At 34.0% G+C, this 21,698-nt stretch overlaps 1 protein-coding gene and 1 pseudogene across 1 annotated transcript in view; one reads left to right on the forward strand and one right to left on the reverse strand.

Annotated features, from left to right (window-relative positions):
* RALGAPA1 (Ral GTPase activating protein catalytic subunit alpha 1) overlaps positions 1-21,698 on the forward strand; it is a 276,187-nt gene that overhangs the window by 38,124 nt on the left and 216,365 nt on the right. The window contains exons 2-9 of the mRNA XM_028505505.2: positions 2,911-3,021; positions 3,687-3,736; positions 6,864-6,921; positions 12,215-12,258; positions 14,073-14,250; positions 15,784-15,899; positions 18,568-18,706; positions 19,694-19,902. Coding sequence (XP_028361306.1) covers positions 2,911-3,021; positions 3,687-3,736; positions 6,864-6,921; positions 12,215-12,258; positions 14,073-14,250; positions 15,784-15,899; positions 18,568-18,706; positions 19,694-19,902 — 905 coding nt within the window. The remainder of the gene's footprint in view (positions 1-2,910; positions 3,022-3,686; positions 3,737-6,863; positions 6,922-12,214; positions 12,259-14,072; positions 14,251-15,783; positions 15,900-18,567; positions 18,707-19,693; positions 19,903-21,698) is intronic.
* LOC118501318 lies at positions 1,183-2,904 on the reverse strand (annotated as a pseudogene).

The following is a 21,698-nucleotide window of genomic DNA, read 5'->3' on the forward strand; positions in this document are numbered from 1 at the left end:
GTCTTAATATCCTTGTTAAAAATCATTTGACCATCAATGTAAGATTTTATTTCTGGGCTCCAATTATTCAGTTCATTTATGTGTCCATCCTTATTCCAGCGCCACTCTGTGTTATAACTAACTTTGTAGTAGGTTTAGAAATTGGAAAGCATGTGTTCTCCAGCTTTATTCTTTTTTAAAAATTGAGGTGTAATTGAAAAATAACCTAGTATTAGTTTCAGGTGTACAACATAATAGTTCAATGCTTTATATATTGCAAAATGATCACCATGGTAAATCTAGCTGACATGTCATCATATTCATAATTGCAAAGTTTATTTCATGTGGTGAGAACTTTTAAGAACTAACAATAGGCCCTGGCCAGTGTGGCTCAGTGGATGGAGTGCTGACCTGCAACCCAAAGGGTTGCTGGTTCGATTCCCAGTCAGGGCACATGCCTGGGAGGAATGCTAGAGGGGGAATGGTTATATTGGGTGAAGGGGAATAAAAGGGAGGAAAACAATGGCACAACTGTAATAACATAATCAGTAAAATACACTTTAAAAAAGGAAGTTATATACTAGTCCTAGAAAAAAAGATAAGAGAACTCTTGAAATATAGTTATTTCCATAAGAGAGAAATATAGAGAATCTAAGAGAATAGAGAAGAGATAAAAGGCATCTATCTTTTCCTTTGAGAGAGTAGAGCAAATGGAAAACAATCTTGGAAAATTCCATAGATGAGACATCACTAAGGAATTATTATGAATATCATAGGAAAGATAATTCACATCGGAGAGTTTAAAGTGCTGTTTCTATATTGTTACTATTTAACTTTATTCTGAAATCTTCCATTGAGTGTTAGAGCGGTCCAAGAAATTAATTGATGTTTACCCTTAACTTGAGTTTATGAACAAATAATAGTTTATTCTCTGTCTCACTCCCAGGTAAAAAAAATTTTTTTATTTTTTCCCAGTTGGCTTTTTCTAATTTATTTTTTTAAAGATTTTATTTTGTTTAGAGAGAGGGGAAGGGAGAGAGAAAGAAAGGGAGAGAAACATCAATGCGTGGTTACCTTTTTTGTGCCCCCAGCTGAGGACCTGGCCTGCTAACCAGGCATACGCATTCCCTGACTGGGAATCGAACTGGTGACCCTTCGGTTCATAGGTTGGCACTCAATCCACTGAACCACACTAGCCAGGCTTCCAATTTATTTTTTATTATAAAAGAAATTGTGTGCTTTATTCATAAACAAACTTGAATAGTTGGAAATGCATAAAGTAAAAAGGTGGGGTTTTTTATTTTTTAATTTTTTTTATTTTTAACGAGTGAAACCAAAACGATCTAAAACTGCAGCTTTTGATGAACCATTTGTTCTTGCCAGTCTTGTACCTCTCTTTGAACTTGATCTTGGCCTCCCACTGGGCCTTGAGTTTTAGAGCAGGGCCTCTGAAGACCTCCTAGTTGACGACTGTTTTGTTCAAAGGGATATCCATACAGTTCCTTGTGGGCATGAGGTGATTATAGTTAGAAACTTTCACAAAAGACTTGATCTTTGACCTCTTGGCAGTTTTCTTCTGGCCAATGGCAGCTGTCATTTTGCAGGGATAGTGGTCACTTCCAGCCACCACAGCATGGATATAGGGATGGTCTGAAGTGCCATCTTCAGTGTCCGTCAGGATGACCGCTTTGCTTTCAGAGTAGCATCTGGCCAGGACCAGTACCTCCTTCTCAGGTTTCATAAATTTGCCCATTTTGACAGCAGCCACTGAGGCCTGCAGCAGAAAGGCTAAAAAGAAAGTTTGCTGTTTCCCCTTTTTTCTTTAACCTTACTTCCCCAGAAAATAAGCCAAACAATGAAATGCATGAATACATATTATACACCTACAGATGTCTTGCTTTAAGTAATAAATTCAGTCTTCTTAGTTTGCATTGAGAACATTTCATAGCATATCTCAAGATACTTTTTCTGTTTTATTTTTATTAAAATGCTCTAAGCTCTAACCAAATGAATCATTTTGCTGGATCCAATTATGATTCACATGTTCTTCATTCTGTTTCTTTATGTGTAGAATGCCCTTCCTGTTCAGCCTCATCAGTTCATGTCCAAAGTCCTTCCTCTCCTTGAAGGTCTTTTCAAGTAATATGTCTGTCCTCAGGCGTTTCTTCTTTCTCCACTTTCATACCTTATTGAGCTTTGAAAATAATTTTTGTGTTTCTAAATTGCCATTATACTTTGTCACTTCACTTTCAGAACCTAACTGTCTACCTTGCTAACAATTATATAGGTGTGGGGAAAGTTGGTTTACAGTTGAAATACAAATAATACAATAATTAATAAATAATATTACAAGAAGAATATTAACTGTTCCACATATAACTGGAAGCCTACTTTTGCCCAGCCCTGTATGTTTAGTTTTGCGTGCCCTATATTATACTGACAGTTCTTTTAGAGCAATATCATCTATATTTAAGCTTTGTAATACTTAAAGTACTTATTTAGAAAGCCTGTTGTTAGGTACCTACTTACTGTGAATACATGTATTTTAGACATAATATATTATTATTCAATGGAAATACTAATTTTAAACTGTCTTAGGAAGAAATTAGAGGCATATCTGTGAATTGAAAATTGAACTTCTTTTTTTGGTTTGGTTAATGATTTCGAATGTCTCGGAGGCTTTTTTCTTTTTAGGAAACAAAGGTTATGATGAGTTGATCAGTTCTTAAAATTAAAGCTAAAATCTTTAAAAACTAAAACTGAGAACAAGGGTGTAGATAATAAATACATACCTCTAATATTTTGATAGCAGAATTTTAGGAGCAGTTCTTTGACTTTTTTGAAGGAAACTTGTCACTATCATATTTGTTCAACATAATTTAACATATGTGTAAATAGTAATCATTATAACTGTTTTCATTTATTTTTCAGAGAATGCAGAGTCTGTTGATCTTAAACAATTTTTTGACCAACATTTTTCACATATATATTATGTGTTCTTTGAGAATTTTGTGACTATTGAAGCTAGTCTTAAACAGAAAGGTAAGACATTAAAAATCAATTCTGGTTTATGTTGATATTTCAAATAATTGTCATATATGTTCATTTAAAAATAGACTCTTGGACATTGGAATTTCAGTATTGCTTCCTTTTTTTAGTCAGGTAGCTTTTTAAAAAAAATGTAACCTTGATTGTATTTTTTTCCCATTACCATTTAGTCCCCTCATACTCCCTGCCCTGCGGCAATCCCCACACTGATGTCCATGTCCGTGAGTCCTTTTTCAGTCACATAGCTCTTAATACCCCCTCACAACTATGGGTTAATAGTACTATTCTTACTACTTTGAGTAGGCTTAGGAAATTTGCCTTGTTCCTGGTCAGGTTTACACGTTTCCTCTCCTTTGCGCTCCCCTAGGAGCATATATCAGGTTTCAGCAGTCATTTTCAGAGTTCATTTAAAAGTTTTCTACGATATACTATGATTTGTTTTTAGACATAAATATGTATAAATTTAATTGTTGAGAAAGAGTAGAAGAGATACTCTGATACTGTGTTCACATTGAACAGAATACTTTAAATATTTTATTAAAAATCCCTGAGAAAAAGCTTTAGTGGTAGAAGTATTTTATTTTAGGCTGTTAAAGTGGTTGTTAACAATGAAGATAAAAAGGTTATGTTTAAAATATTTTTCTGTAAAAATGTTTTAGGTCACAAGTCTCAAAGGGAAGAATTGGATGCTATACTTTTTATTTTTGAGGTAAGTACCTGCTAGTCTAACTTTATTTTTTCCAAAAATAGTTCTTGGATCATACAAAAGAATATATTGAATTATAAAATATATAATAAAGCACTGTGAATCTGCTGTGCTTTTCAAAAACTAAATCACTGAATCAGGGTTTTTTCTTTTTAACCTGAAAATATACCTGATTTAATTCTTAATTTTTTTTGAGGTACGCATATTATTTTCACATATAAACACAATTATGTTTTTCTGCATTTGACACCAGAAAATTGGTACTGTATTTAATACGTTTACAAAAATTAAAATTTTAATTTGAGGGAGGTTTATACAAATGGAGAACTTTTTTTTTTAAATTCCAAAACACTTGAGAGGATAATTTCATGGAACTGTTATATACCTAAGGAATTTATGGTTTCTGTTTTAACTACTTTTCATTGCAAACATGTATAAAATAGTGTTGAATATTTTATAAATTGTTGTTCTGCATCACTTTGGATGGTTGTGCAATAAGTCTTTATTGCTAAATAAACAGAAGGAAACAGCAACATTTGATACTTTGCTAAAATTTGTGTTTTATTTCTACCACAATAATAAAAACTAGGGTAAGCCCCCATCTGTTCTCTATCCCCCTGCTTTTAAAATAACTCCTTGCTCTCTGTCCTGTCTTTAAATTAAACAGTGTTAATAGTTTTCTGCTGTTTATCAAGAATTTAGAGATGTGGAGAAAGCCAGGATTAGACCTTGTGATTTTGAAGGCATAGTAAGGAATTTGGAAGTTACTTCCTAAAGATTTAGTTGTTCTTTGTGCTGTGAATTAAATAAAATTTACTGTTTTGTATTTTGATGCAGTTTAGGATTGGAGCAGTCTGATTGATACCTCTCTTAACTGTTGATTTAGCTATGATGTAGTCACAGCTAAAAAAAAGATAGCTTTTTTTTTTTTTTTTTAGAGTTTCAGATAGAAGTAACTGCTCTGGGTATCGGTTCTGCATTTATTGTCATTAGTCATTAACCCTGAGGAATTTGCTTATATTTACCTCCCCCACTGTTTGCATGAGTTATTTATAAGGCAAATAGTAAAACACAAATGTTTTGAGAAAGATTAAAAGTAGCCACAGAGAAAGTGAGATAATAATTGCTGGAAAGTCTTCCTTCAGACATTCATGCTTGCTGAATTCAGGAAACTGAAATGATTGATAAGTTAATCGGGGCATTCTTTCTATTAATATTTATTTTTCTATAGGTAATATATGCTCATTATTAGTTATTCTTTTAACAGTAATGTTTGTCTTTAATGAATCACTAAATTTCACATTAGATACAGGGTTTTCATCTTTTAGAAAAAATATTTGGTGATGTTTTCTACCTATAACAAGAACAATAAATATATACCTTTAGAGACTAGTGGTGATTTTTTTTTAAATGAAGAAATTATAAGCAAAGTGATTTGTTCTTTCTGGAATAAAAAGCTTCATTATGTAATATTAATAATATGGCATAAGAATATTAGTAATAGATATATAATATTTATATTCTGTTTGCAGTTAAGAGTACACACAATTACACTCATTTTTATGTTAACCACATAAAAACATAGACATGTTTATTTACATTTTATAAGGGGTTAAATCTAAATAATAATTTCATGTCATAATTTAGGAATGCTTTTGAATAGTCACAAACTTGTCTTTTCAACTTTCTGTACTTTTATTTTTCTACACCAAAATAAATATAATTATACAATTGTTGGCCAGCTATGGAAGAAATATTAAGAGGGCAAAGGTAAAGAAGTTCATCTCATGTGGGACCAGCATTTATCTGTGAAGAACTTTGTGATTTCTTCATCTCTTGTTTGAGAAGGACTAAAGAAGATCATATCAAAGGGAAGATAGAGAGGCATAAAACACGCATACTGTCCTTTGAGCGGAAGAGTATAAAAGTACAAGTATTAGAAATTGGCATATTGAGGTTGGAATCTGTTCTTCTGCTTCCTTTTTTATTTTTGAAAGATTTTTGTAGTTTTAAAAAGAATTTTCATGTATGTGTTTATTTTTAGAGAGGAAAGCAGAGAGAGAGAGAGAGAGCTCAATATGTTCTGCTTATTTATGCATTCATTAGTTGATTCTTGTATGTGCCCTGACCAAGGATGGAACCCACAACCTTGTCATGTTGGGAGGACACTCTAACCAACTGAGCTATTCAGCCAGGGCTGCTATCCTACTTTCTAACCTAAACACAGTACTTTTACTCATTTTCTTATTTGTCAAATAAAGTTAATAAATTATTTTAGGATAGTTGCGAGGATTATTAAGATACCATTATATAAAGTGTCTAGTTTTAAATAATAGTAGTAGTAAGAGCTGCAGTAACACTACACACGCACACAAATGTCATACAGTAAGCAGAGTACTGAGAGCTTAGTTCAGCAGCATTGTACATATAGCAGCTGTGAATCCAGAATAATCCACACATATGCAATATGTAAAAGAAATTATTAAAGGCAAATTTCTGAAAGTATTATATGTAAAAAATGTGTGTTTCCAGTTAATCAAAACCTATATATATATTAACTGTATAGATCTCCTGAATTTTAAAATTTTGTTCTCAAACCTATAGTCATTATAACATGGATTCCTTTGGGTTCACATGAATTAACTCAGTAGTACAAATATTTCATGAGATTTTGGTGAAATCAAAATATTTCCTCATGATTTATCAAAACAGGAGAAAGAACACAAAAAGAGAAAATGTGACAAATCTTAAAGAATATAAATCTGAAAGAATTAAAAACTTATCAGTGATATCCACAATGCAGAAATTCTAAGAATAGCAAATAAGCATTTTGAAATATATTTTCCACATCATTGCAAAATATAAATTTCATTAATTTACTGTTTCAAGTCTTTGTTAGTGTACCTTGTTTGGGGGGTTTTCAAGTTACATATGCCAGTGCAGAAATAGTGCCAGTACTCATATTAGCTGAAAGACTAATTTGTATTTGTATTGTAATGCTGTCTTTTACATAAGAAACTCTTAAAGCCTTAGTGTAAGCTCTTTAATTTTTCACATTTCACAGAATGTGGATTCATTCCTTGCTTTTCCTTCCTTTTTTAATTGTTGTTTTATTTATATTGATTTTTAGAAAATTTTACAACTTCTTCCAGAAAGGATTCATCAGCGATGGCAGTTTCATAGTATTGGTAAGTAATTTAAGTGTGTATTTAACATTTGAAATAAATGTTAAATACTGGGAATATAAAATAAAAACATAGATGAAGGATTTCCTATCACAATGGCATATTAAATTTCTTTGTTCTATCTGTTCTTATACTTTGCATACATTAGCAATGATGGTAGTATGATAAAACCAAAAACATAAAAGCAGACTCAGCTTCAAAATAAATGTCTTTGTGAATCACGAATGGAAAAGTAATGCAAAGTGCCAAATAGAGCAGAAGCAATGGGCTCCAGGTTCAAAAGGAAGCAGTATAGTTTGTCCACAAAAAGTGGGGGAGAATTGGAGTTAAGCTTACTGCTTGAAGAGTCAAAATAAAGCTTCCCAGCTTATGAGACGAAGGTGACGAGAAAAAGTAGGGGAGAAAAACCTGCTGTGGGTTATTGTCAGAGACCAAACAGTCAGGAGTTCACAGACTTTCTGTTACCAGGCACTAAACCAAGATACTTTCTGATTTCAAGTCTGGTTCTGTAACAATTGCAGTGTCACCCCAGTGCTCTGAAGGTATAATAATAAGATAATCCTCTTCATGTTATAGAGGAATCTGCAAGTAAGCAATTGCTGGCTTTGGTTCACTGTCTCAATGTCAGGACTGACTACTAGTGATTCTCATCACCCTTCTCTTCTGGAGAATATATGGACAACCACCAGATCTGTTGAAGTAGAATGTCTATAACCTTTATGTTTGTTTGTAAAAATTGTATTTGTTTCTCTTAAAAACAAGTCATACTGTGACCAGAGGGGAGGGAATTTCAGGGGAAAAGGAGAAGGGTTTACAGGAACAAGTATAAAGGACACATGAACAAAAACAAGGCGGGGGTGGAAATGGGAGGGAGGTGGGGAGGGCTGCGGGGGTGGGCTGGGATGAGGGTAAAAGGCAGAAAACTACTTGAACAACAATTAAAATTAAAAAATAAAAACCAAGTCATGGATGTATTTAGGTCCTACATTTCTTAACCAGTTACAGCAAATGGCATCTCTGAGACTTTGAAACTGTAAGTCATACTGATTAAGAGTTCCAGAAGAAAAAAAAAGAACCTTATAACTTAATCAGGTATGCCAAGACAAAGAAGTATGGCCCAAATGAAAGAATACGGCAGAACCTCAGAACTAAGCAATGAGGAGATTGCCAACCTATCTGATGGAGAATTTAAAGCCCTGCTAATCAAAATGCCCACAGAACTGATTGAGCTTGGTTGAAAAATCAAAGAACAAATGAAAGATACCCAGAATGAAATAAAGCAAAATATTCAGGGAACCAACAGTGACAAGACGGAAACCAGGATTCAAAGCAATGATTTGGAACAAAAGGAAGAAATAAACATCCAACTGGATCAGAATGAAGAAACAGGAATCCAAAAAAATGAAGAGAGGCTGAGGACTCTCTGGGACAACCTAAAATGTTCCAGCATCTGAATTATAGGGGTACCAGAAGGAGAACCACAGCAAGAAATTGAAAACTTATTTGAACAAATAATGAAGGAAAACTTCCCCAATCTGCCAAAGGAACTAGACTTCCAGGAAGTCCAGGAAGCTCAGAGAGTCCCAAAGAAGTTGGACCCAAAGAGGAGCAGATCCAAGGCACATCATCATGAAGTTACCCAAGATTAAAAACAAAGAGAAAATCCTAAAAGCAGCAAGACAAAGGGAGACAGTTACCTACAAAAAAGTTCCCATAAGGCTATCAGCTGATACCTCAAAAGAAACCTTACAGGCAAGAAGGGGCTGGAAAGTATTTGAAGTCATGAAAGGCAAGGACCTACATCCAAGCTTACTCTATGCAGCAAAGCTTTCATTTAGAATGGAAGGGCAGATAAAGTACTTCCCAGATAAGGTCAAGTTAAAGGAGTTAATCATCACCAAGCCCTTATTATATGAAACATTAAAGGGACTTATCTAAGGAAAATAAAAGACCAAAAATATGAACAGTAAAATGACAACAAACTCACAATTATTAACAAATGAACCTAAAAGGAAAACAAAAACTAAGCAAATAACCAGAACAGGAACAGAATCAGAGAAATGGACATCACACAGAGGGAGTTCAGTGGGGAGGGGGAAGGGAAGAAGAAGCATAATTAGTGGGTATAAAATAGATGGGGAAAGATAAAAATGGTATAGGAAACAGAGGACTCAAAGAACTTATATGTACAACCCATGGACATGAACTAAGGGGGGAGGGGAATGCTGGAGGGTTGGGGGGCAGGGTGGATGGGGGATAAAGGGGGAAAATTGGGAAAACTAATAGCATAATCAATAAAAAATACTTTAAAAGAGAAAAAAGAGCTCTGGACATACAGAGGGGGTATTGATTGATACAGAGGCTAAAAATCCAAAATAGTAAGGCCTTTTAGAATAAACTTCTTAGGTCAAGTTTGAGTCTGAAAATGAAGCACCCATAATAAATTAAGAATTCTTACAACGCAATAATGAAAGTCCATTTTTAAAAATAGGGAAAATATTTGAGTAGGCATTTTACCGAAGAAGGCTTGAATTGCCGATAAGGTGATCAATAGAAGTGAAACCCTGTCTCATATTTCATAATCATAAAAATGCTCTCAAAGGTTGTCTGTGAAGCAACCTTTTGAGATATCTGAACTTCAGAAGTTTACTGTGCCTTCTGAGAAATGTAGACTTAAATCTCCATAGACTGTTAGGCTGTCTAGTTGTCATGATTAATAATGTTCCAATATCTAACCTGAGAATATACATAAGTGATTATTTTTCTTTGTTACTGAGAAGAATAAAAAAACTCTTGTGTCTTTTTTGTCTTCTGTATAAAGGAAAGTAAATCAGTGACTCGATTTTCATTCAGTTGAAAATACTAATATCCCTTTTGTTTTCTTCGACCCATATGCTTATGAGTGATTTTCTTTTTCAGCTTTTCAAATAGTTGATGCTAGCACAGATTTTTTTTCTGTGTGATTTCTAATTTAATTTTTTTTGTGGTTAGAAAATACACTTTATATAACATTGATCTTTTTCAAGTTTTTGAGATATTTTGTGGCTCAGAATATAGTCTCACCTGGAGAATGTTTTATTGTGCTTGAGAATGTGTATTCTGTAATCATTTAAAATATTACATTAATATATGGCAATGATATTATTTTTGTAAAGATTTTATTTATTTTTAGAGAGAGGGGAAGGGTGGGAGAAACAGGGGGAGAGAGACATAGATTGGTTGCCTTTTGGAGGCCCCCAACCAGGGAAAGAACCCACAGCCCAGGCATGTGCCCCTACCAAGAATCAAACTGGAGACCCTTTGGTTCACAGCCTGCGCAGAATCCACTGAGCTACACTAGCCAGGGCTGGTTTATCTTTATAGCTTCAAGGTAGGATGGTATTTATTTAGACACAGTAAGTATGTGTAAAAAGAAAAACATGTTAAATTGACTGTACTGAAATTTAAAACTTTTGTATATTAGAAGATACCACCTATCCCAGTTAGTAAAAACATAGTTGAGTTACTTGTAAGAATGTATTTCCAATTTGTAGAACTGACATAGAATTAGTGGTCAGTACATATAAGGAACTCTTGTGTTAAACAAAATAACCCAGCTGAAAAATCAAAGATATGACAGGCCATCCACAGAAACTTGAGTGGCCAAATGAAAAGATGCTGAATGTCACTAGGAGACATCAAGTGAAAACATTAAGATATTTAACACTTAACACTCATTGACCATTTTTTTGTGTTGCCAATGATGTGTTACTGTAGTACTCTCATATGCTGCTAGCAGTACTGCTAATCTCCTTAACTACTTTAGAGGGAATTTTTCAATATTTATTAAAGTTGTGATTAATCTTGTTTCCATTTATATATCCTGGGGAAACTCATGCATACAGGGAATCATGAACAAGAACATTTACTATAATCTTTGGAAAAGCAAAATTTTGAAAACAAACCAAATGTCCTAACATTAAGAAGATGAATGGTATATTCTTACAATGGGATAGAGTAATAGAGAAGTTAAAATGAAATAATTACAGCTACATACATCAATATAAGTATCAGAAGCTAATGCTAGATGTAAAAGGAAAAACAATGCATAGAATGACATGTTTTGTATGACACCATACATACAAGATTTTGTTTTGTTTTTACTATTTCTTAAACCTCAAACTTAACTCAGATTTGATTAGTTTTCCACTTGTGTTCTTTTTCTGTGTTCTTTTTCTATTCCAGGTTCCAGTACATGACACCACATGGCCGTTAGCATATATAAACTTTTGGGAGAGCTCATGGCTGGGCTTCAGATAGTATTGCTTTAAGAAATTGAGTTTGCTCAAACATAAGGAAGGGAATTACAAATAAATCAACAGTTTGTTAAAACATTAAACCTTATTTTTCTATGACATATGAAACTTAACCAAATAAAGTCACAGGCTTGATCATTTGTATATAAACTCTGCTAGAAAGAATAAAAAATAGAGGATTAGAACAAATAGCTATGGAATAAATTCTTGTTACTGGTATAAATATTTAAACATATAAAACAATTCTATATATTTCATGGATTTATAAATAAGTAGTAATATAAAATATTTTTAGAGATAATGCCAAAATCTGGGTAATGGTTTCCTCTGGAAAATGATTCAGGATGGGTTCACAGGAGGCTTCAGTGGTGCTTGTACTGTTAGGTAAAGCATTATAGATAATGTGAATAAATGAAATTTTTGAAATTATAATTTTTGAAATTATAAGGACTATGTTTAGATTCGTCTAGACAAATGGTAGACCTCTGGATGTTTGTTGATGTTATTTCAGTATTTTATTGTAGATTAGAAACATATAATTTTTAAAAAATAATGGTTTTGTATATTTTGATGGTTTTGAATATTTTGAAAACTCAATACAATAGAAATATTTTTTAGAAAATATTAGAGTTATAGATGCTTGTATGCTTCACTAAATGGAAGTTTTCTATAGTGGTTTTTAATTTGTGTTAGTGATGGAGAAATATTTCATTATATTCTCAGACTAAATAAAAGGTGTATGAAGATTGTTATATTGAATGCAATTTTTGGGTTTAGAGTTTGTTTCAATAGACTACATCATGTTTAATTGCAGTAAACCATGTGTTGAATGGGTGACTTTTTATACTCGTCTGGTCCCAAGATTATGGCCGGAGGGATAACAGTCACCGACAATAATTTGGAGGTTGCCAAGGACTTGTTTTAAAGCGTTTTCAAGTCTGACTGAGAATGCTGACATTTAGAAAAATACAAGATGTGAATATTTAATGTTTTCTCTTTAGGTCTGATTTTAAAGAAACTACTTCACACAGGAAACTCCTTGAAGGTATATTATGGTATTTCTTTTCTATAACTTTTTAAAAAGATTTTATTTATTTATTTTTAGAGAGGGAAGGGAGGGAGGGAGAGAGAGAGGGAGAGAGAGAGAGAGAGAGAGAGAGAGAGAGAGAGAGAGAGAGAGAGAGAGAGAGGGAGGGAGAAACATTAATGTGTGGTTGTTGGGGGCTGTGGCCTGCAACCCAGGCATGTGCCCTTCCTGCGATTCTTTGGTTCGCAGCCAGCACTCAATCCACTGAGCTATGCCAGCCAGGGCCTTTTCTATAACTTTTTAAAAAAATAAATAAAGCATACAGTCTTTTTTCTTTTTATAAGATGTTATTTATTTTTAGAGTGAAGGGAATGGAGGGTGAAAGAGAGGGAGAAATACAGATGTGGGAGAGAAATATCAATTCATTGCTTCTCACACACCCCCAACCTGGAACCCAGCCCCCAACCTGGAACCTGGCCCCCAACCCAGGCGTGTGACCTGACCTACAATCATACCAGCGACCTTTCAGTTTGCGGGATGATGCCTAACCCACTGAGCCACACCACTCGGCACATATAGTCATCTTCTACATCAACTTTTTCCTAAAGAATTTTGAATTGTTTTTAGTCTACTTAATTGAACTGAATTCATTTAAAATATAGCAACATACCCCATATGTATGAAAATACATACTAGGTTAACCAGGCTATTGAAAATTATTGTAGTTTTGCCACTGCATTAACTCGTTCACCAGAAATACTTTACTCTGTGGTCTCCTAAAGACAAAAATTAGTCACGAATTACTATTCATTTTATCACAGCTAGTATAAAGGAAGGAGGTAAGAGATCTATATAATTTTTTTTTCTTTGTCATTATCTTATTGTACTATGGTAAGAGAAGCTACCCAGTCCAAAGCATCTTGCTGTAGGTTAGATAAAAGTTACATTGTAGGTACTTTTGGCATCAAGGTTTGGGTGTAGCAGTACAAAGGAATAAGCCTTCCTACAACATATTTAGCCTGTTTTCTAAGCAAACCATGTGATAGAAGCAGTTAAATAGCTTTGATAGTGGCCATTATCAGAGCTGTAGTAGGATGATTTCCAAAGTTCACTGAGGTTAGATTAGCAAAAAACTTTATGTTTTGCTTATCTGAGGTTGAATTAAAACAAAACAAAACATCTTTTTCCAGTTTTCTTCCTAGGAGAGAATTTATTCATTCATTGAAATATGTATTGTCTTTTGTGTTTGGGGCATTGTTGTGGGTGCTTAGAAACAGTCAATAAATAGGCCAAAATTCTTGCTTTGCAGCTTAGCAGAAATGATAACTAAATGAGATAATTTCAGACAGTGAAAAGCTTTTTAAAGACAAGAACACTGAGTTAGCTCATGAGGCTCCCCATACTCATTCCTCCTTTTACTAAACTTATTACAGCAAAGAAGACTCATTGTCCTCTCTCTTCTTGCTTCTTGGATTAGACTGGTGGTTTATATAAAGGAGGGAAGTAAATAAGAAGGAAATGATTTTCCCATTTTTTTCAGTTGGAAATTGTAAAGTAAAAATTACCTAATGGCTTTAAGTAGTTACAAGCCAAATTCAGTTTTTATTTGTTCAAAATCCATGAATTTAAATATAAAGATACTGTGGGTGTAATATCCTACCCCCCCTTCCTTTCTCCTTCTCCCTCCATTCTCTCTTGCAAAGTCATAAGTAATCATTCTGTAATCATCTGTATCTGGCATTCTGTAATCATCTTCTAGAGAATTTTGGCCTTAAAAAGAAGAAAGTATTCACATAAGTAAAAATACTGTTTTTCATTTTATTTTATTTTAGATCAGACGGGAAGGTGTTCGCCTTTTCTTATTATGGTTGCAAGCTCTTCAGAATAACTGCAGCAGAGAGCAGCTTTGGATGTTTTCCTGCTTAATCCCTGGGTTTGCAGCACCACAGTCTGAATATGGACCTCGAACTCTAGATAATCTCATCAATCCTCCGCTTAACCTTCAAGAAAGTAAGATTCATGACATCTTATACATTAGTGTTTTTAAATTTCCTGTGCAGTTTATTAGTATATTTTTAAATATTTTAAAATTTCTTATGTAATTTGTTAATATATTTTAAACAAATATCTATTAACTGGGTAAGCTGAGGCCATATTTTAAAACATAGGTTTCATTCATCAGGTATGATGACTTCAACAGACCAGGAGATGATTGCCATTAAAAAAATATGTGTTATTCAGATATCCCAAGAGGAGAGGGCATGCCACGCCAGAGAGGCTGGCCACAGTGGGAAGTACCAGGGTCAGTCAGGTGGGATGGGGGATGTGGGGTGAGGGTCATGGGGAAGAGCCCTTATTGTGATTTCTGCAGGGAGGAATGTTCAGTTACAGGGTGAGCAGAGCTAGAATTGGCTAGTTTGGAAAACTTCAGGCTCTGGGGCATGAGGGGTTGTCCCTAGTTGTCTGGTACTTGGCCCTACAGTGATTTGGTAGGGGGAATGGTAGCCCTGAGTGAGTCCAATAGAGGAGGCAGTAGAGGTGTGGACTCTGGGTTGGCTGGTTTGTATATAAAAGGCACACTCTCAGGCCTATTTTTACTATCTCTAGGAATTAGATAGTTCTGGAAAGGGCATTCTGTCCAGGGCCCTCAAGGCCCCTGATGTCAAAGCATCAGAAATACATAGTTAATATAGGCTGTTTACATTTATCTCCAATTTCTAAATCTCATGTATCATCTTATATCCTTGAGTTAATTTGGATATGCATTAAAGCACAAGTGCCTTTTACTTTGTGCAAAGAGGATTATAAAAAACAATTTCTGTCCATTTCTGTAAGCTTAATTACTTGGCTGATACTTACTGAGAAATAAATTTAGAGACCTGCCTATGCCAAACCAGGTACTGATTGTGCTGCTTAAGAAATATTTAAGAGAATTCACCTAGCTGTGGGTTGATTTTTTAATTTGCATTTGTTTTAATATTTTTTAATATCTGAGAAGTAAAAATATATAAAAGTTTCTTATTTTATAAGTGCACTTTTATAATCCAGGAACTAAGATGTCAACTTTCTTTTTGAGAGGGAAATAGTATTTCATCCTTTCAATAAAGTGACTAGCTTAAAGTAAGCATGGTTGTTACCTACTCTAATCAGATTTTTTTTATAGATGAATAAACATTCTTATTCAAATGTTTGAATATATTACAAAATTTATGTAATAGACACTCTTAATGTGAATTTTAAAATATCATGAGTTCTTTCCCAAGTGAGATTTTATTTACTCTTAATTCCTACATAGCTGTCTACATAGTCCTGTGTCATATTCCCTTAATTAAGGGTTCATAAAACAGCTGAGTGTTAAAGTTTATGATTGTTGTGATGGACTGTCAGGATGAGCTCAGATTTATTTCAAAGTTCAATCATTAGAATACTTTCAAGCAGTATAGCAAACATACATATTTTGCAGTTAAATTTTATTTGGGTCATAATATTGCATTGTTAAATTTGTTTTGTAATTGTACTAAACTTTTCTTTTGTCTTGGATAGCTCAAGTCACTATAGAGGAAATCACTCCTCTTGTCCCCCCTCAATCAGGAGATAAAGGACAAGAAGATCTCACAAGCTATTTTCTTGAAGCACTTTTAAAATATATAGTAATTCAGGTACCTGTTATCTTCTTTGATACCACCTCCTTTACTTTGTTCTATGAGTAATTCCCCCCTCTTTTACCATTATTCTTCCATAGTGGATATTTGCTTGTTATCCTAATGGAAGAGTGGCAAATTTTTACTTTCAAAAATATGTTAATATGTCCTTTCTGAAATAAAAATTATTGGAGACATTATGAACCTCTTAGAAAGGAAGCTGGGAGGAGAAAATTCTAAAGTAGACTCATACATACCTCCTTATATGAGTCATTTGTGTTTAGTACTTTCTAATTCTTTCATTTATAATTAGCAGCTGTGGTACTGTAAATGAATATCTGGTAACTTTGATTTAGGGATCAATCTGCCAAGTGGCAGCAGCTAGAGAGGTGGCTGAAGATGGGGTAGAGATGGGAGAGAAATGTAATTTACATTTTACTTTTTAAAAAAATTTAAAGATTTTGCCCTGGCTGGCATAGCTCAGTGGATTGAGCACAGGCTGCGAACCAAAATGTCGCAGGTTCGATTCCCAGTCAGGGCACATGCCTGGGTTGCAGGCTATGACCCCCAGCAACCACACATTGATGTTTCTCTCTTTCTCTCTCTCTCTCTCTTTCCCTCTCTTCCCTCTCTAAAAATAAATAAATAAAATCTTTTTAAAAATGCAAAAAAAAAATTTAAAGATTTTATTTATTTATGTTTAGAGAGAAGGGGAGGGAGGGAGAAAGAGAAGGAGAAAAACATCACTGTGTGGTTGCCTCTCGCATGCCCCTCACTGGGGATGTGGCCCTGCAACACTGGCATGTGCCCTGACCAGGAATCGAACCAGGGACCCCTTGGTTTGCAGGCTGGTGCTCAATCCAGTGAGCCACACCAGCCAGGGCAACACTTTAAACTTATTTGTCTGTTTGTACTTTTTAAATTTCCAAGTGCATGTGTTTTGTAAAGTAACCTATTCATCTCTAAGATATGAAGGGAGTTTGTTCTGACTGATGCAAACACTCTTAGCACATAACATTTCTTATAACTTTTCCAAACACAAAAATTTTCTGTCACTCAGAAACAAACATTATGAAGTTAATTTGGACCTTGAATGAGTTTGCCAGGGTTTGGATCTTGTGTAGTATGACCTTTGGTAGATTACTTCTTTGTACTTAATATAGAGATAAAAATAATATCTATCCCATTTTGGTGTTTGATGTTTAAAAAATTAGTGCAAAGTACTTAGAATAAAAAAGTGCATGACACACAGTGAATGTTCTATAGTGCATAGCTTTTGCTATCATTATTGCCAGTTTTTTTAAAAAAAACACTTTTGTACTTCATGTAGATTTTAAAAATTGCTTTACTGGCTTATTGAGATATAGTTAAGGTACAATAAACTACAGTGTTTGAAATAAACAATATGATTACACCCATGAAACTATCACCACAATCAAGATAATGGACATCTCTATCACCAGTAAAAGTTCTTGGATCCCTTTGTAATCCATTCTTTCCCACCACCCCATCCCCAGGCAGTCATTGATCTGATTTTTGTCTCTATAATTTGCATTTTTCATATAAATAGAATTATATGGTACATGAGTTTTTTGTTTGTTTTTGGTCTCACTCTTTTTTTCAGCATAATTATTTTGAAAATCATTCGTATTGTTCTACGTATTAATAGTTTGATCCTTTTTATTGCTGAGTACCTTCCCATTTTAGTGATATACCACAATTTGTTATCCAATCATCTGTTAATGGTAGTATGAGTTGTTTCTCATTTTTGGCTATTACAAATAAAACTGCTATGAATATTGGTAAATAAGTCTTTGTGTGGACACAAACTTTTCCTGGCGTAAATACCCAGTAGTGGAATGGCTGAGTTGAAGGGTAGGTGGGTATTGACTTTTTAAGACACTATCACACTGCTTTCCAAATGTTTGTACCCTTTTACATTTTACCAGCAGTGTATGAGACTGAAAGTTGATTCACATTCTCACCAAAAGTTGGAAAGGTTAGCCTGTAATTTTAGCCATTCTAAAGTGAGTATATATTGGTATTTCATTGGCACCCACTTTTTTCCTTTACCATCCTCATACTTAGATAACTTCCTCACCCTACTGGAATTCTCACACCCCATATTTTACTGCTTTGTTTCCTCCTGCTGTCACCCCCACACCCCCACCTTATGGACACTGCCCTCACCTCTCTGACTCTTGAATCCACTCTAGGCTACTACTGCCTATACCCATGTTATGGATGCCCTACTTCTTGTGGTTAGGCTGTGATTACCTGCACTAGATGGCTGTTGCTTTCACTTCCCCTGCCCCCTCTTGTTGCACAAAAGTTGCATATTTTGTGCAACTTTTAGGCTGAATTATTTTAGAAGATGCAGAGGGAAAAGTACATTAGTATCTTTGTTATTAGTAGAACTGAGTTTTGAATCAACTTTGACAGTTTTCCAGAGCACATTTTAACTTCTAAGATTTTTGGAATATAACCTATGTAATGTATTTGTGTGTCATTAGACTGGTTTTTAAGATTTGTTCTTTAAATATATGTACATACTTGCATATTGCTATATATCTTCACAGTGTAACAGTTCCGTATATGGCTCAAGTAACCTTTTATAAACTTATTTACTATAACTAATAATTGTTTATTCCTTCTGGAATGATTCTAATTATATTGTGTATTTTAGGTAAAAAGTTTAGAATGGAAGAACAAAGAAAACCAAGAAAGGGGATTTTCATTTTTGTTTTCGCATTTTAAGAAGTACTACTTGCCTTATATTTTTCCAAACATGTGCAAGGAGAACAGTTTATATCATCCTGTACTTGGTAGGTAATCTTTGGAAATTTTCTAAAAAAAAATCAAACATAAGAATAAAACATACCTCAGTGTAAAGATGATACTTGTTACCTGCAGAAAACCGATAACATTTAATATTTGTATTAATTGATTAGAGATGTTGATAATACTGAAAGTGGAATTTTTATTAATAGGATATTTTCATTGAGAGTGAAGAGATTTTTTAAAAGCTTACTTTCTGGATCTCACCTATTGAATGAGACAGGTCTCACTGTATTATAAATTTCCTTTTTAAGGTTCCCCCAGGAGTTCAGTTTAGTATGTCTTAATCAAATTCTGTGTGAATAATTACATTATTAATATTTTGGTCATCGCTTGTCCAGTATTTAGTGGCAGTGCCAAGAAGTTTGTTGTAACCTTGAGCCTAGAGCCTCACAGACAAATCCTGGGTTAGAAGCAGACCTCTGCTATATACAGAAGGCATTGGTAGTCTGTATGTGCAAATGTCCTTTTTCACCAAAAGATGTTTCTATTTTAAGCTCTGCCAAGTTTAGGCAACTAACAGGCATAGGCAAAACTATTAGGGCTAGTAGAAATGACTTAGATTAGTCAAAGTAGCAAGCCTTTACCACTGGGAACATTATTTGCTTTAAAAATCAAGGAAAAAGTCTCATGTTTTGTATAACTTCAAAATGTGTGTCTCAACCTTAGGTTATTTGAAGTGAGCTCTCATTAATTTTAAATACAATTTTTAATTTTAAATTTCAGAAGCTTCTCTTTACTCAGACAGGATTCATTGAGCCTATTAAAGATATTTTTTCAAAAAGACCTGTTTCTATATGTTTTACTCTTCTAGATTCTATGCTAATATTTAGCACATTATTTTAAAATGTCATTTTTGTACTAAATCTACTTCTAAAACCAGGGTATCATTGCAGTTTTTAAAAAATGTTTAAAATGTAGATTTTTCTAAGTATAGGTCCTTTCTTACTTACTTTTCCTTTTATTTTGCATAGATATCCCACAGATGAGACCAAAGCCACATTATGTTATGATAAAGAAGGATGCTGAAACCAATGAAATAATATATTGTACAAAGGAGCCTTTCATTAAGGCTCGTGTTATTGTCATTCGTTGGCTAGTTTCTTTCTGGCTTGAGCCAAAGCCACATACAGGACCTCATATTCCTGGGATGGAAGGTGAAGTCTTGCCAAAGAATATTCAGGTAATATACACATAACTTGCTAAAGTTAGAGATGGTTTAAGAGATTTGTCAACTTATTTGCCTTAGGTTAGAGTACATTTAAATCAAATAATAGTAATATTTGCTTTGTATAAAAATATTTTGTAAATCCAGATTTTAACAATAACTAGAGAACTTTTAGGCAGGATAGATAGTAAACCAAGGCAGGGAAGGAGAGGATGACATGCCCCACCAATTAACTCAGCAGTCCTGAGCCTGGTCTGGTAAGATTGCCAAGTGTTTTGAAAGTCACAAGAAAAACCTTGATGGCTCAGGAGGAGGGGAGCTTGAAATTCTCTGTATATAGTTTCCACTACATGGGAAACAAAGCCTTTGAAACTGTGTATTCATCCCAAGGTCTGCAAAGGAGAGGAGAAGTTTCCCTCTAGGGAACCATCTTCTAGGAGGGGGAACCTAGAAGCTGGCTGTAAGCATAAAACCCCTAAAATCCCAATAGTCCATGCACTCAGACTAGCTGGATGCCCACTTGTAGCTTTGTGCTCAAGTGTACTTCATCAATAAACTTGGTATCTCATTTCCTATGTACGTGTTGTCTCTCTCCTGTTCTTTTCTTGTGAGGAGACAAAAACTGAGCAGAGGGAGTCCCCTACTCAGGTCTCCCTGATAATAGGACCAACAGCTTTCTTAAGAAAAAAATAAAACTTGGAAGGTATAGAAAATAATTTCAGTCATACCTGATTCTCAGTTTTTATAGTTTGTTAATTTTATAGTACTAAAAATAACCTGAGTTGTATGAACAAAAATATCCTGGGTTTTACAAGTAAATTTTTGCAGTTGGAAACAGTTTGCAATCAAATGATTGTAGGACCTTCATTGTTCTTTTTAGATTTTTAGGCAGTAATAGATTGCTGATTTAAAGCCTTGTCACCAACTTATTCCCTTTTTTCCAACAAGGACACAGTCCAGAAATGTATAAAATTATACAGCTATACAATGGAGGGACTAATATTTTAAAATCTATTATTTTTAAGTAAATTTTTTTCACTTTAAATTCTTTCCTTAATATGCATTTTTTCCTGAACTTGTACATATTATAGTATTTTTTTACTATTTTATTTTCCTTTTTTCAGATTTTGTCATGCAATTTTAAAAATCTTGCACCATATATATTTTTATGACTTGTTAAATCTTTAAAAAATTTTTTTTTAAGATTTTTTTTTTAGGGAGGGGGAGAAAGGCGGGAGAAAGAGAGGGAGATCATTGTGTGGTTGCCTCTCACGCGCCCCCTACTGGGCTCCTGGCCTACAACCCAGGCATGTGTCCTGACTGGGAATGGAACTGGCCACCCTTTGGTTCATAGACCAGCACTCAATCCTCTGAGCCACACCAGCCAGGGCAACTTATTAAATCTTTAAAAAATTATGTAAAGTTATAATGTGTGTTAATTAGTTCATTAGCATTTAGAAAATCTGACTTACATTCGTCTTAGCCTCCTATTTATATGTAGCTATGTGGTGTGTTTTCCTCAAAACTTTTGTAGAAACTGTCGTCTCAGAACTTAATGGACTAAAATCATAGAGATTTTTTATTGGGAAGGCACATTTGAGATCATTTAACTAAACCTTCTTATTTATATAGACAACAAAACTGAGATAAAAAAATTGAGTAACTTACCAGAAAGTAATTTACCATACTTACTGAATAGTGCTTTTCTCATACCATGGTAGTAATTTCTTTATCATCACCTTAGGACTTTTACTTTCCATCTTTAGTCATGGTGAAAATTCTACTAAGTTACTAGAGTATAGAGATCTCTA

Source organism: Phyllostomus discolor, chromosome 1, assembly GCF_004126475.2.
Source record: "Phyllostomus discolor isolate MPI-MPIP mPhyDis1 chromosome 1, mPhyDis1.pri.v3, whole genome shotgun sequence".
Lineage (NCBI taxonomy): Eukaryota > Metazoa > Chordata > Mammalia > Chiroptera > Phyllostomidae > Phyllostomus > Phyllostomus discolor.